The sequence below is a fragment of the Ursus maritimus genome, unplaced genomic scaffold, assembly GCF_017311325.1.
Source record: "Ursus maritimus isolate PB19 unplaced genomic scaffold, ASM1731132v1 scaffold_7, whole genome shotgun sequence".
NCBI lineage: Eukaryota > Metazoa > Chordata > Mammalia > Carnivora > Ursidae > Ursus > Ursus maritimus.
In genome coordinates, this window is record NW_024426885.1 from 36,475,780 (window position 1) to 36,492,113 (window position 16,334).

Sequence of the window (16,334 nt, forward strand, 5' to 3'; positions counted from 1 at the left end):
CGGTGACCACTTGATGGCCATGATGCAGACCCTCTTTCTGTCCAAGCAAATCTGTTGTTATGATGCAAGTTTTTGTTGAGTCACACAAATACTTTGGCAAGGGTATCAGCCCCTACACTGGTAATACATGCTTTTGATGGATGGCAAACAACATATGTTGATTTATCTAATTTCTTCCTATGTACTGTCTAAATTCCAATTTAATCTCTTTCTATGTACTGTCTAAATTCAAATAGACTCTCTTAGGGTATACTGCTAGACTTGTAACAGCATCTAAATGAACTACCATAGAATGGATCATTTTACCCATTTTATTGCAAAAATTTGATGTGTCTATCTTCATTAGCAGTTTTTTATAACAGGAAGTGTGGGATGATTTACTACTCTGTTAATGTGTTTATTGGATTGTAAACCAGCATCTATCTGTGATGAAATCATCACCAATGACTGATATTTCTAAACCATAAATTAACTGTACTTTCAGTGTTGAAAGAGATCACCTTATGAACTGGACCCCAGCTATTGAGTGAACTGATGTAGGTGTTACACACTGCTTGTCTCTAAGTGAAAATACATGCTAGTTTTTCCCAGATTCCATAACCTAACAGTGCCATCTGCTGAACAAGACAGTAACTGATTTTTTTTTTTTTTTTTTTTAATTCCAAGACCGGAAACAGCATCTGTATAAGCAACTAAAGTGCCAGCTAGAACATTTGGTTCACATGTAGCATAAGGATCCACACTGGGGCTAGGCCTGTTCTACCACTGGATGGTTGCATCCGGATTACCACTACAACACTGTTCTCCACTAGGACTAATAGCAAATGACAGAGCACGGCCAGTGTAGGCCCTACATGTGTAGGTAGGCTTTACCTCTAAAGAGACACTCTTTTGAGCAGGAGCTGTTTCTTTCCAAGTTCCAAAGTTTCAGAGCGGTCCTCAGACGCAGTAACCAGGGCAAGTTTTACAGGCTGAAAAGCGAATGCCTTAATAGCCGTACTCCATCAAAATGCCTATGTAGTGTATACTTGGGGTTCCATGTCTTTTGAAAGACATCCCTTTTGACAGCCAAACAAGCCATAACTCTAGTCCGCGTGTTTTATTACTGTCAAGTCTGCAAGGTTTCCAGGCCCATTACACTTCACAAAACATCATCAGAACCCACAGAAAATGACTAGCCTCCTCCTAACAGAAACATTATTGGTTCAGCCCATTCTGTGCCATCCCTGCACCTCATGCTTCTTCAGCTCCTTCATCATCTTCAGTCCCACAAAAATCGAATTCTCTCCATTCTTTCTCAGTATCGGGATCATTAGGTCAGCAGCTAAACCTTCATTACCTAGTTTGTGTTTATTCATCCGAGGTTTGTCTTTTCTTTCTAAGATACTGAACTTCAGTCATGACGTTATCCTCTTCTTCATCACTATCATCAGCATTTTCTCAGAAACTGAATGTCTCAAGAACACCACCAGAGGACCTTTTGATTTGTCCTCTTTGCTTAGGAGACTCCCCTCCATTCAGGATCTGTTTTAAATTCTTTGTTTCCAATGATTCATTTGGTTCTGGGTTAGACAGTCCAAGTAATGGCCTGACCTGCTGACGCTGTACATCTAATGTATCTGTGTAACCTGCTTCCTAAAGATGTTGTCTTAATAGCCGTCTGCCTTGTTCCACTCTCACCGGCTCTTCTGAGGTCCTGTGGGAGCTTCTGTATCTTTGGTTTCTTCTGATTCAAAGGGTGGCATTTTGAAATCATCATGGTTCAGTTTTGTGCCATATAATTTGTGATATTTTACCCTTTCTTGTTTTAGTGCATATGCTAACACCATTATTCTCACAAAGTGCTTCAAGTTTTCTTGATCTTTTCCTTTTCTTTGCAAAACTGCTATCGGGGTTTGCAGTTTGGCCCATTCCACCTGCTCGTGTACCCAGTCTATCTCCAGTGCTAGATAGAGTGGAGCATCCCCAGATGGCTACTGCTGTCTCTGGGCCAGCTTGGGCCTGCCGCAGGACCCGCTCCTCGAGCCACCCCTTCTGAGAAAGGCTCATGTTTCTCCTAGGTCCCAGGTCCCTTCTGCTACCAGGGCACAGGGTGAGATGCCTACAGCTAGGGGGAGGGTCATCGCTATACCCTGCTGTAAACCAGAGCACGGAGCTGCTGGCAGCCACCTTTAGAGGCCCTTGTCCATCTGCTTCAGTGGCTTTCATGAAAAAACAGACATTGAGGAGTCGGTTGTAAAACTCACATGGAAATGTAAAGGACCTAGAATAATGAAACAACTTAGAAAAATAAGAGCAAAGTCGGAGGGTTAAGATTTCCTGGTTTCAAGTTTTATAAAGCTACCTCAATCAAGACGGGGTGGTATTGACATAAATATTGACAAATATATTACTTGGACAGAAAATAGAGTCCAGAAATAGACCAGCATATATATGGAGAACTGTTTATGAGCAAAATGCAAAGGCAATTCAGTAGAGAAAGGGTAGGATATTCCATAAATGGCATTGGAACATTTACATATTCTTATGCAAAAAAACCTTTGATCTACACCTTCTACAATATATAAAAATGAAGTAAAAATGGATATAGACCTAGATGTTAAGCCTAAAAGTATAAAACTTGTAGAAGAAAACAAAGGAAAAAAATCTTTGTGATCTTGGGTTGGCCAAAGATCCCAAAATCTTGTGGTTATTCCAAGTTTTTGGTTGGTTTGTTAAGTGGTAATAGATAAACAGAACAATGAGTTTAAAATCTCAGGGCTGTAGGACGCCTGGGTGGCTCAGTCGGTTAAGTGTCTGCCTTCAGCTCAGGTCATGATCCCAGGATCCTGGGATCAAGTCACACGTTGGGCTCCTTGCTCAGTGGGGAGCCTGCTTCTCCCTCTGCCTGCCTCTCCCTCCACTATGTTCTCTCTCTCTGACCAATAAATTAAAAAAAAAATTTTTTTTTAAATAACAATCTCAGGGCTGCTTTCAGGACAAACCAACAGCAGCAGCCTAGATACCATCGTTTAGACCCACATGACTACTGTGGTTTCTGCTATCTAATTGTCTCCATCAAGTGAAGCTCTAAATATAATTATCTCATCATTAAGCTATCCCAAAGATAGTGGGTTATTTATAAATATTGACAGCTTATTGAGTGAAAACAGATGTACTCATTGATAGAGCAAATGCACAGACTTTTTTTCATACTATATCTGAAACCACTTTGATGTTCCCTAGACCAAGCCACATGAGTATGGGGAGAAAGCCATGTAGTGGAATTAAGGGACTCATTGGCCTGGAAATGGTTCTCCATCTCTGTCCCAATCACACTAGCCTTTTCTACTCCTTGGGGGCTTTAGAAGGTTGCTACTAGACAAGCCTTGAATAAAGCAGCCAGAAGGGCATACCCGGATGTCACTCCTGGGTGCTCCCAAAATAAGTGGTGGTTTTCTTTCTTGATTTATTTCTACTTCATTTCTAGGTGTACATGATGTGTCTGATCTTTACAGCTAGGCTGTGAGGTCACTGAAGGCAGGGTTGTCCCTATGGCTTCTAGATTGCCAGGGCCTAGTACCAAGTGGGTATTCATGGATGCTGGTAGGTGGAGGGGAAGGAGAAAGGGGAGCAGGGGTCTGGCCAGGAGCCTGGCCAGAATGCACAGCTCCACCTGACTGGTCGTGGCCCATTTCTCTCTCTTTTAGATCCATCCAGGTTCCTAGGAGCAGCAGGCCCGCTGCCACCTCAGACACACTCGGGCTGGCGACTTTGACTTGTGTCCTCCCATCCTAGCACTTTTCACAGGCAGCCCCAGTGTGTAGCTCGATGGAGAAAGCAAGGGCTCTGGGTTGAGCAAGAGAGCTCAGATTTATAGAGTGCAGAAGAACAAAGCAGTGTTCAGACTCTCTAAGTCTCACTCTCCTCTCTACAAACTGGATATGCTGCTTAGCTGAGGATGGCAGAGGAGAACTGGACCCCTAGGGCTGCTGGGCCTGCCCTCGAGGCCTCTGAGTCATGGGGCGAGTTTGGGTGTCTGACCCTGACCATGTTTGAGTCATCATGGCTCTTGTGAGTACCTGCCTGCCTTCACCTACCTGACAATTTAGGACATGAGGCCAGTGAGGCTCAGTGACCTGCCACCCATGATGAATGCCAGGGCTGATTCTGGAGGCCAGGTCCACACCTCTTTCCCAGCAGGTGCAAGTGAGAGGAGAGGAGGCTGACGTTACTGAGAGATGAACTGTGGAGATAGGAGCTTTGACTGGCTTCTGCTACATCCAGGAAGTGGCTCTTACTGGCTCCTGCTCATACTTTTTGCCATACAGAGGGATTTGGCAAGCCACAATTATGGGCAGGACCTGAATCTCCAAGATCAATTGGACAGGTAACACATCCATAGGGGCAGGGCCTCCTGGAAACCCGAAATCCTGTAGACTGGTGCTTCTCAATGCTGGTCCCAGGACCAGCAGCAGCGGCTTCACCTGGGAACTTCTTGAAATGCAAATCCTCAGCCCCCACCCAAGCTCTACCGAATCAGAAACTCAGGCGGGACTGTCAATCTCTGTTTTTATGAGCCCTACGAGACATTCTGAATGTTTGCTAGGGTTTGAAGACCATGGCCCTAGACCATCTCTGACTCCCTGTGGCCATCAGCCCTTCCAATCCCACCTTCCCAAGTCCTCCAGCCTGTTTCTGAAATTGGTCTGATGAGGCTTATCTTGAGTTTTCAGGTGAGGAGCCCAGAGGAGTGGTGCTTGTCCTATACTATCTTCTACCACCCTGAGCATTTCTCTTTTCCGGGACACAAGTCCTTTTCTTGCAAGTGGAAGACCCAGGAAGTAGAGATGGTCCTGTCCTTCACACAAAACATCTTTATGCTGCCATGGGGACTGAGCTGGTGGCCGCACAACCTGACACACTCTGGGTGCCTCTGCTTGACCATAGTGCGCTCATGATAAACCTTTGACACGGTGATCCCACTGATAAGTGGCCCAGAAGTCACCCCCTGAGGCCATGGATAACGGTAGCAGGTTATGCGATGGTTGAACAGCCTCACCTCCAGCTGACCTGAATAAGAGCCTCACTGACTGCTGTCCATTCTCCATGGCATACCCCTGTGGGCTAGGGACACACTGCCTCATGCCTGGCCCACTGGCCAGAAGGCAAAGAATGTGGAGGAGACTGCCCCTTCTTCCCTGTAGGCCCATCTGGGGTTGGGCATCTGCTCCTCTCCCTGCAGGAGAACTCCTGAGGATTTCAGAAGTAGACTCTGGAAAACTTTAATCTGGGCTATTGTAGGCTTTCATGGGTCCAAAAATGTGTGAAATTTTAACAAAAAAGTACATTTTTCTGGACATGCATCAAATTCTCTAAGGGATCTATTACCCCAAATAGACTAAGAATCACTTTCTCTAAGAAGCCCCTCGGCAATCTCTGGAAGGTTCCTAGATATACATGGGAAATCTTAATCCATAGTTAAGTATTAATAGGAAAGAAAAATGGCTAAGAATGTAAAATGGCAATTTATTGACTATAAAATACATGATTTATAAACATGAACAGAATATACATTGACTTATAATATGACTTGTAAACTTGAATAGGATAGGATGTATACTCAGAAAGCACACAAAGCTCAAGTGTACCGCTCGATAATTACTTACAAAGTCAACAACCCATCAACTAACACCAGAGGAGTAAAGAGAATGTTCCTAGGCACTCCAGAAGCTGTCCACAGACCCCTCCCAGTCATATATTCCCCTCCTCTACAAAAGTAACAATTATCCTGACTTCCATTGCCATATGTCAATTTTGCCTAATTTCAAACTTTAAACAGAAACAACATGTTCTCCTTTGTGTCTGTCTTCTTTTACTAAACATCATCTATGTTGTCCCTCATGGTGGTTTATTTTCATTGTTACGTATTATTCCATTGTATCAATATTTCTAGTTTATTCATGCTTTTGTTGATGGACTTTTGTTGTTTTCCCAGTTTGGATAATGCTATGAACACTCTTGTATATGTCTTTCTGTATATATTTATGTCACTGGCTTATAGGATAAGTGTATGCTCAGTAATAATATGTTGAACTATTTTCCAGTGTTTATACCAATTTAAATTCCCAATGGCACCTTATGTTTTACCAGGATCACTCTGGCTGCTGCACTGTGAATTTGCAAGGGCAAGGGTAGAAGCAGGAAGATCATCAAGAGGTTTTGCATTAATCCATGTGTGATAAGATGGGACTCAGCTCAGAGTAGTAGTATGGGAGATGGTGAAAAGTGGTTGGATTCTAGTTGTATTTTAAAGGTCAAGTCAACATTAATTTCCTGACAGTTTGGATATGGAGGATAGAAAAAGAGAGGAGACATGGATGTGTCTGAAGAGTCTGGCCTAATCAACTTTATGGCTACAACAGTCATCAACTGAGATAAAAACTTGGCAGGCAGTCTATTTGGGCATGTTACATTTGAGATGTCTATTATACATACAAATGGATATGTCAGTTCAGTTTTAACGGCCCCACCACACATCACATCACACAAACTTTTTGATGGGGGAGAATAAGATAATTGGCAGAAAAGATTTTGGAAAGTTTTTAAAATTTTTGTTTTTATTCTAATTTGAAGTAGATAATATATTCACATAATTCAAAATTCAAAAGATTTGTAAATGTATGCATGAAGAGTCCCCATACTTTTGTCCCCAAGCCATTTGGTTCCATTACCAGGACATAACTGATTTATTGTGTATCTTTAAATGATGTGTAAAATTTTTTTTTGGCATTAATAATTGGGAGTTTCTATCTCAAACAAAACAAAACAAAACAAAACAAAACAAAACAAAACAAAACAAAACAAATGGATAGGTCAGGGAGGCAGCTGGAGTTCAAGAAAGAGGTCTGAGTCATTGATATAAATTTAGGAGTTGTTGGCAAATGATGATGTAATGGTAAGGGTCCAATCAATCAAGAAAGAGAAACTCACTGTAATATGAACAGGAAAAGTTTACATTAAGCATTATTAACTACAACAGGGAATTGGAGCAACGGGATATGGGCTCATAAAGAGAGAACTCTAAAGAATATTAAGAATGGCAGATCTGAGGAGCAGCCACTACCCTAGGACAGGGATAGAAGGCTCAGGAAGAGTCCCCCTCCTCAACTCCAAGTCTTATCATCTAAGATCTAGACCTTATTGAAGGGGTATGACTACGCCCCACTGGTGTCATGGCGGTCTCTGTAGTGTTCTACCACTGGAACTTGCTGGCAATCCCTGTCTGGGTGCTGGGGAAGAGGTAGGTGTCTCAGGAGAGTCAATCCATGACAAAAGTGCCAGGAGGTGGGGGTAAGGGGAGAAAGCGTGGCGCGCTGCTGGTCACCACACACTGGAGGCGCTGGCCCTGGAAAAATGACCCACCTGCAGGAGCCTGGCCAAGAAGCAGAGTAGAATCAGGGAGAAAGACTGCTGGCTCCTGCAAAGTCTCTCCATCGCCCCCTACTGACAAAAATTAACATATACTAGTGTCAAAGGACAAATTTTTAGAGTAGGCAATTAAGAATGAATTTGTAGCAGAGATACAATAAATTGTTAACTGATACAGATGACATATAAAACTACAAGGCAGAATGAGATTACCCAGGGAAGAAGTACAGACACAGAAGAGAAGAAGATCAAAGGCCAAGTCCTGTGGGCTAACTTCAACATGTCAGGTAGGAGTGAAAGAACCTTTAGCAAAGGCTGAGAAGGAGCAGCCAAGACTGTGGGAGGTGTGCTGGGAGCAAAAAGAATCTAAGAATAGGAGGAGAGGAACTGGAGAACATATTGACAATTCCTTTGTGAAATTTTGCTACAAAGGGGCACGGAGAAAAGGTGTAGTATCTGTTATAGGAAGTGGGCCAAGAGGAGTTTGTTTCGAAGATGAGAGGAATAACTGCGTGTTGTACGGTGATGGGAATAGTCCAGTCAAAACTGATGCTGTTGGGGAGAGAATAGACTGGGGGGAGTGATACCCTGTAGATGACGGGATCTTGCACTCATGAGTGCAGGATTCCTTTAGGTGGACATAGCGGTGGCTCACCTACAGTAAGGGAGGCAGCAGAGGCGGGCATGAGTGGATGTGATGGTGAAAGTCTGTGACGGTGGGAGTCTCCACTTCCATTTTTTTTGTGACGTCAGAAGCAAGGAGGGGAAAGGTGGTGGGAAAGATGAAGAGAGAAGAGGAGATGGGAAATACTCGTTTGGAAGAATGGCATAGACCAGGCAAAGTTAGCAGCATGGTTCCGGGTTTTCTTCCAGCCATTTGTTGTAGCATGCAGTAAGTAGATGGAGAATTGGGTTTACCCAGGGCTCTTATTTCACCAAGAAGATATGATGAGTGACAGAGAGGTGAGGCAGTATACAAGGCACTGATGATAATGATTGCCCATGGAGTTTAAGCTAGCTTATTATAGGGAAGAAGTCATCAAGGGAGGAAGGTATTAAGCTCTGGGTCGGAGGTACTGGATGGATTACAGTCGGTTTCAGGGCATTAGAGGGAGTAACCTGGTATGATGGGAGGTGGCAGTCAGTGTGGGATGCTTCGGGGATTGCAATCCTTGGACCTGACAAGGTCTAGGGTCTGGTCACAGGCAGAGTGAGGGGCTGATGTAAGACAGAGGACAAAAGTGGGACTCATGGAGCCAAGAGAATGTTGGGATTATCTACCTGTAAACTGAAAGCTCCAAGAAGTGAGAGGGATACTGTTGGAGGGAGTTACAAAATTACACACTCTTGACAGATGAGAGAAGTGTGTTTCCTGTAGGGTAGCCCTTCCTAGCACCGCAGAGTGAATAACTGTGGGATGCTGAGGGAGAGAATGAGATCACTGTGAAAAGCATGAAGCATAGAGGTCTCACGTACCAAAGTGAGCCTAGTTTTGTGGGGGTAGAACTGAGCCTCAGGAGCACTGGTGAGATCATACTGAAAAGAAAACCTTCAAGACAAGAGGGAGACATAAACTCAGAAAATGTACACAGCTTTGTAGTCACGAGGACATCCAGCTCACCTGAGATGGGGGTTAGATGAACTTCAAGGCAGTCCCTTAGGTGGGAATGGGCAGGGCCCTGGGAAGGCAAACCTGCGCTGGAAGAAACGCAAGAGGCTGCGTTCTTCCAGGGAAAGCTCTATTTCCAGGAACAGAGAACGTGCTGGGTCAGAGTTTGTCCCTGCCCTCAGTCTTGGTGCTGGCAAAAGAGGGAATTACCGCACTAACGAAGTCCGAGAATGTCCAGCTCTGTCATCTTTAAAGATGAGCAGGCAGATGAGCCAGAGAGACTCCCAACCGTGGGATATTCCAATAGGCCATGTAGGGACCTGATGCCGGTGGCATTCGGAGGGGACGGGTGCCATGACTACGGCTGACCGAGACTAAATATGTTACTTCGTCTTTCGTCCTACACCGAGGAACGGGCTGTAGGCCGCACTGTCGCCACGGCCTCCCCGGGAACGTGGGTGTGCGCGGCGAATGCGGCTCCTAGCCCCAACGCAGCGTGGACAGCGCGGCCGTCGTCCCCGCTGGGCCGGGATTGGATTCAATCCGGCGGGGCGAGGCGGGGCGGAGCGGCGCGCGGCTTCAGGTTGGATCCCACCGCGCAGTTGTCGCCGGACCGTCCTCAGCCAATCAGAAGCCTTCCTTCTGGCCGGTCTCTTTCTTCTGTCGCCTTGTTTCCTACCGGCCTGTAAAGTCCGCGCGTAGGGCGCACTTCCGTTTCCGGCGCTGTCCATGCGGGCTTGAGAAGAAGCAGTTGTGAACCCGGTAACGGCCGCGGGGTACGGGGGGCGGCGGCGGTGGGGTCCCGGGGACTGGGGCTCTGAGAGTTTTGCGAGTCGTCCTTGGCAAGGTCTGCCAGGACACTTTTTGCCTCTGAGGAGCGCCTTAGGCACTGGACCTTTCACACATAGTACCTGCCGAAGTCTTGCTCCGAGGTCCTTGGGACTGGCTGAATGAATTCGTGTAGAGAGCCCGAACGGGGTGGAGAGGTGACAGGGAGAAGAAAGTTCGTTTCTTGACGGGGTAATCCTAGCAGGTGACTCAGACCTGGGCCACATCTGTTGATTCCAAATTGTGCTTTTCCCGTCCCTCTCCCTGCTCCCCAAGAAAGGGAGAAAAGTGTCAATACAAGTTTGGGACCAACATTTAGTAAAGAAAAATAACGTCCTGAAATCACGTAGCCATTTAGTTTCAAAGCGTTCCCTAGGACTCGGCTCTCCTAACTCCTGGCTGGTGTTTCATTACATTATGCTGGTATATGTGGACTTTTTATTTGCGCTTGTGTGTGTCCGTGGGAAGTCTCTGATCCGAGTGCAGCCTTCTCATGTGGCCCTTTACTGCAAGGCATGAAAGATACTATTTGGATTTTCTTCGCTGTCAGATCACAGCCTCTCTTGGCAAAATGCCTAGTACATCATAGGCAGACACAAATATTTATTTATTTATTTATTTATTTATTTATTTATTTTTAAGATTTTATTTATTTATTCGACAGAGATAGAGACAGCAAGCGAGAGAGGGAACACAAGCAGGGGGAATGGGAGAGGAAGAAGCAGGCTCATAGCAGAGGAGCCTGATGTGGGGCTCGATCCCAGAACGCCGGGATCACGCCCTGAGCCGAAGGCAGACACTTAACCGCTGTGCCACCCAGGCGCCCCTACAAATATTTATTGAACTGAAATTGATTCAGTACCTTAACTGAGTGAAGTGACCTTTTTTCTTAGTTTCTTTTTCTTTTTAGTTAGCCAAGTGCTCAGATTATATGCAGCCTGGTTTCCTAAAAAAGCTCACTAATTTGGTGGTTCTCAATTTATGCTCCATGAGTTCCTGGGACACTCAGAATTCTTTGTAAGGGTTTCTGCAGATCCATGTGGTCTCCAGGCATCACCCACAACCAACCATATCTCACACATCTAGATGTTACTGTTTTTTAAAATGTATGTAAATGATTATTGTAATTTAAAAGTTTTACAGAATCAACAGGTACTAAAAGTAATGGAAGCTGTCATATTGGAGGATTATTAAAATGCTTTAATTTGTTAAAATGTCTTAAAGATGGTTTAAGTTTGGAAACTACTTCATTAGTCCAATTGATATTTTCCGCTGAGCAGTCCAGTATGGTAACTACTAGTCACATATGGCCATTTAAATTTAGAATGGAATTAATTAAAATTATATTCAATTTCAGTTTCTCAGTTTCATTGGGTACATTTTAAGTTCTCAGAAGCCACATGTGGTAAGTGGCCACTGTATTGAAAAGTATAGGTATAGAGTATTTCCATACTGCAAAAATAGTGTTGATATAGAGAAGATGAATAAAAAGTAATTTAAGCAGAAATAACTAGCAAATCTAATTTATAGCATAACAGAGAGAAATGAAATTGGGAATAGTATTAAGCAGTTTCTGTCCTTGTTGCCGGAATACCTTATCTCTTCATAAAGAAATAAATGAAATTTACTGTTTTTCCTTGGGTGTTTTCTGGATTGTAAAATGTTTCCCACATCCCTGCCTCATCAATGTAGGTTATAGTTACTTGTGAATTGGTAAAAAGCCATTATGGAGACTAAGGACCAGAAGAAACACAGAAAGAAAAACAGTGGGCCCAAAGCTGAGAAGAAAAAGAAACGGCATCTGCAGGATCTCCAACTTGGAGATGAGGAAGATGCCCGGAAGAGAAACCCCAAAGCTTTTGCAGTCCAGTCTGCTGTGCGGATGGCTCGATCCTTTCACAGGTATGTTTCGCTGGATTCCAGTTGTTCATTCCATTTATTCTTCTCAAACAGTAGGAGCCTCCCCAGATGATGTTTGGATTCATGAGTCTTTAACAGCTTTGAAGGACTTGAAGATGCATGCCATATTCCTTTTACTAAAATGTGAGCAGGGTGACTAGGTGACTCAGTTGGCTAAGTGTCCAATTCTTGATCTCTGCTCAGGTCTTGATCTCAAGGTTGTGAGTTTAAGCCCTGCATTGGGATCCGTGCTGGGCATGGACCCTACATTAAAAAAATAAATAAAATGTGAGCAAGTAGTCTTTCCTGTGGAAGCTTGCCTCCAGTATCTGCCCTGTATTGGCTTTTTTTCCCAAAAGAAAAGCTTAAGAGTTTTTCTTTATAGAATTTCTTTGTTTTGTGGGGCTACTGGGTGGCTCTGTTGGTTAAGCGTCCGACTCTGGTGTGAGTTCAAGCCTGGCATTGAACCCCACACTGCACATGGAGCCTACTAGAAAGAAAGAGTGAATTTGTTTGTAAAATTTAAACGATTTCTGGGGCGCCTGGGTGGCTTAGTCATTAAGCGTCTGCCTTCTTGCTCAGGGCGTGATCCCGGCGTTCTGGGATCGAGCCCCACATCAGGTTCCTCCGCTGGGAGCCTGCTTCTCCCTCTCCCACTCCCCCTGCTTGTGTTCCCTCTCTCGCTGGCTGTCTCTTTGTGTCAAATAAATAAATAAAATCTTAAAAAAAAAATTTAAACAATTTCTATGGTAATAGATATGCTTGTGTTTTTTTTTTTTCTGGACATGTTTCATATAATATGTAGTAATAAATAGCTTTATTTAATGAGTTCTTATTATAAGCCAGGCAGTGTACTTTAAATATTATTGAATTAAATTCTAATAGGAGAGCCAAATTTAACTCCAGAGCTTCTGCTGTTATTATGATACACTGCCTGCACGTTTATCTTTTTATTTTAAACTATTACAGTCAGCTAATAAAGCAATCAGATTTAAGATGTGTATAGTTTTCAGTACTCTGTACTGTTGAAGTCACTCTGTTATATATTTACTAAAGGGGTTATTTGGATTGGGTCTAGAAGTTAACAAGTTAATCGTATCCATATCGTCTGTTCTGCTCTCTTTAAAATCTTATTTATGGGGCGCCTGGGTGGCACGGCGGTTAAGTGTCTGCCTTCGGCTCAGGGCGTGATCCCGGCGTTCTGGGATCGAGCCCCACATCAGGCTCCTCCGCTATGAGCCTGCTTCTTCCTCTCCCACTCCCCCTGCTTGTGTTCCCTCTCTCGCTGGCTGTCTCTATCTCTGTCAAATAAATAAATAAAATCTTTTAAAAAAAAATAAATAAATAAAATAAAATAAAATCTTATTTATAAGGATGATACCTTTTTTTTTTAAAGATTTTATTTATTTACTTATTTGACAGAGAGAGAGAGAGGGGCAGCCAGTGAGAGAGGGAACACAAGCAGGGCGAGTGGGAGAGGAAGAGGCAGGCTCCCAGCGGAGCAGGGAGCCTGATGCGGGGCTCGATCCCAGAATGCTGGGATCATGCCCTGAGCCGAAGGCAGACACTTAACAACTGAGCCACCCAGGTGCTCCAAGGATGATGCCTTTTATATTTTGAAAATGGATTTAATTTTTCTTTCTTTTTACAAATAGAACTCAGGACTTGAAGACAAAAAAGCATCACATTCCAGTGGTTGATCGAACTCCATTAGAGCCCCCACCTATAGTGGTGGTGGTGATGGGGCCTCCAAAAGTTGGAAAGAGCACTTTGATCCAGTGCCTCATTCGGAACTTCACCAGGCAGAAGCTGACAGAGATCAGAGGCCCCGTAACGATCGTGTCAGGTAGGAGTGTGCTACCCCAGGCTGATAGGGCATATGTCATCTGAGGGGCAGGCATGTCTTTGTTGAACATTTTCTTGACTGGTAAATGTTAAAGTAATGTTCTCACTTCATATTACCTCTTTTGTACTAAATTGGTTACAGCTTTAAAAAAGGATAGATTCCCCAATACAATAATGATGTAAATGTATACCTTATTCTGACTGCTATATGGATTTACCAAGCGTGTTCCTCTGAAAGGTTTGGCAGGCCTGGGCAGCCTGGGTTGTTCGTGGTGACCACCTTCATTTAACAGGCTGTGTGTCAGGCATGTTGCTTGCCCTCATGAAGCCACATTATTAGGAAAGTGAGGGATTTCCTCTCTTTTTCTGTGAGAATTTGTCTGGTCTGGGAGATGGTGACCTTTCTGTTTGAGGGAAGATGAAACAAATTCCCAAAATGACAATGGAAGAATCTGAAATTTATTTCTTTTTTTTTTTAAGATTTTATTTTTAAGTAATATCTCCACCCAACATGGGGCTTGAACTCACAACCCCAAGATCAAGAGTTGCTTGCTCTACTGACTGAGCCTCAGAAATTTCTGATTATAGCAGTAATATAGTTGGATTGAGGTTTTTCTTTTCTTTTCTTTTCTTTCTTTCTTTCTTTCTTCCTTTCTTTCTTTCTTTCTTCCTTTCTTCCTTTCTTCCTTCCTTTCTTTCTTTCTTTCTTTCTTTTTGAAGATTTATTTAGTTATTTTAGAGAGCATGCAAGAGCAAGTGGGGGCAGGGGCAAAGGGAGAGAATCTTTTAAGCAGATTCCCCATTGAGCTTGGAGCCCAGAGCCCAATGCAACGCTTGATTCCAGGACCCCAAGATCATGACCTGAGCCAAAAACCAAGAGCCAGATGCTTAACCAGCTTGAGCCACCCAGGTGCCCCAAGGCTTTTCTTTATCTTAAAGGCATTCCNNTCATTTTGACAGATTTCTTTTTAATTTTTTTTTTTAAAGTAAACTCTTACCCCCATGGTGGGCCTTGAACTCCTGACTTGGAGATCAAGAGTCGCATGCTCCACTGACTGAGATAACCAGGCGGCCCACTTTTATTGATTGATTGATTGTAAACTGTACCCCTAACGTGAGGCTTGAACTCGCAACTCTAAGATCAAGAGTTACAGACCGATTCCTTTTAACTTAAGTTAGAAATAATGATTGTTCCATGAAGAGTCTCTTACATGAGGTTTGAGGTTGTTTTTAGCTATAGTGGGAACGTGGAAAACTGATAAAGATAGAAGTGTTGGCCTGCTGCTGAACAGCAGGATCACGGTCATCATGAAGCTTGCTTCTCTGTCCATTCCAGTCAGAATTTTACCTGTTTGAGCACTTTATTCATGTGGGTTGACTTTCGATATTATTTTAAAATTAGGGAACATAGCAAGAAAACCTTACTGGATAGAATTTAAAATGGTAATTAGAGTAAATGGATATATTTTTTCAAGATTTTTTAAAAGTAAAATTTATGGGGGGTTCCTGGGTGGCACAGTCAGTTAAGCATCTGACTCTTGATTTAGGCTCAGGTCATGATCTCAGGGTGGTGAGACTGGGCCCTGTGTGGGGCTCCGCACTCAGCGCAAAGTCTGCTTGAGATTCTGTCTCTCTCCCCCTCTTCCTCTGCTCCTCCCCCTACTAGCGTGCTCTTTCTCTCTCTCTCTAAAATAAATAAATAAAATCTTTAAAAAAATAAAATTTTTTTTTTTAAAGATTTTATTTATTTATGTGACAGAGAGACAGCCAGCGAGAGAGGGAACACAGCAAGCGAGTGAGAGAGGAAGAAGCAGGCTCCCAGCAGAGGAGCCCGATGTGGGACTCGACCCCGGAACGCCGGGATCACGCCCTGAGCCGAAGGCAGACACTTTAACGACTGCGCTACCCAGGCGCCCCTAAAAAAATAAAATTTTTATCTTTTCACTTACAGGTAAAAAGCGCAGACTCACCATTATTGAATGTGGGTGTGACATTAACATGATGATTGATCTGGCTAAAGTGGCAGATTTGGTAAGTCAGTGGGGGCAGTGTGAATTTATGATGAGGACTTAACAGCAGTGTGGTAGATTATTTATCTCATGTTGAAGGAAAGAAAGGTTTAGGATTATTAAAGGAATGCTGAATATAATCAGGGTTACCATAGATGTGTTTGAATTCATGATGGTGATAATATTGTTATAATAAAAGTGGAATATGAACAATGAAATGTAGTCTCAAATCTAAAAGCAAATTACAGAAAAAAACCTGTAACAAACATAGTTAATTAAGATATACATACAGATAGACATACATACAGACATACAAATATATAAGTAGTAAGACCATTTCTTGAACAGTTACTAGGCACTGTGCTAACAGGTTTCTCAAAATTTAGTTAATCAAATCCCCCACTATGTCTTAGAGATAAGTAGGTATTATCTCCAGTTTACATAGGATGAAATTGAGGCCCTAGAAGTTAATCTGAGGATGGGAACTCTGCTCTTGGTGGTGCCAGAAACTCTATAGTTCTTAATGATTATGACAAAATAAGTACATGAATTGCCTTTGAGAAGTTGTCAGAGTTTGTAATAGAAAATCTAGACGGTACACAGCATATGGAAATTGTCCAGCTTTGATTGCATTTAATGATAATGTTCATTAATTACATTTTAAATTAACAAAAATAAATCTAAGAAAAAAAAATAAAGCCATATTGATTAGAAAGAGTGGGTTAACAGAGGCC

The 16,334-nt window shown here is 43.2% G+C and overlaps 1 protein-coding gene and 1 pseudogene across 1 annotated transcript in view; one reads left to right on the forward strand and one right to left on the reverse strand.

The window, feature by feature from the left end:
- Positions 1 to 317: 317 nt before the first annotated feature.
- On the reverse strand, positions 318 to 9,375 carry LOC103668072 (annotated as a pseudogene).
- Positions 9,376 to 9,707: 332 nt separating this feature from the next.
- The window catches only part of BMS1 (BMS1 ribosome biogenesis factor), a 47,221-nt gene continuing 40,594 nt past the window's right edge, over positions 9,708 to 16,334 (forward strand). The window contains exons 1-4 of the mRNA XM_008696225.2: positions 9,708 to 9,781; positions 11,540 to 11,749; positions 13,402 to 13,592; positions 15,543 to 15,622. Of these exons, the coding sequence (XP_008694447.1) occupies positions 11,574 to 11,749; positions 13,402 to 13,592; positions 15,543 to 15,622 (447 nt within the window). The 5' untranslated portion in view covers positions 9,708 to 9,781; positions 11,540 to 11,573. The remainder of the gene's footprint in view (positions 9,782 to 11,539; positions 11,750 to 13,401; positions 13,593 to 15,542; positions 15,623 to 16,334) is intronic.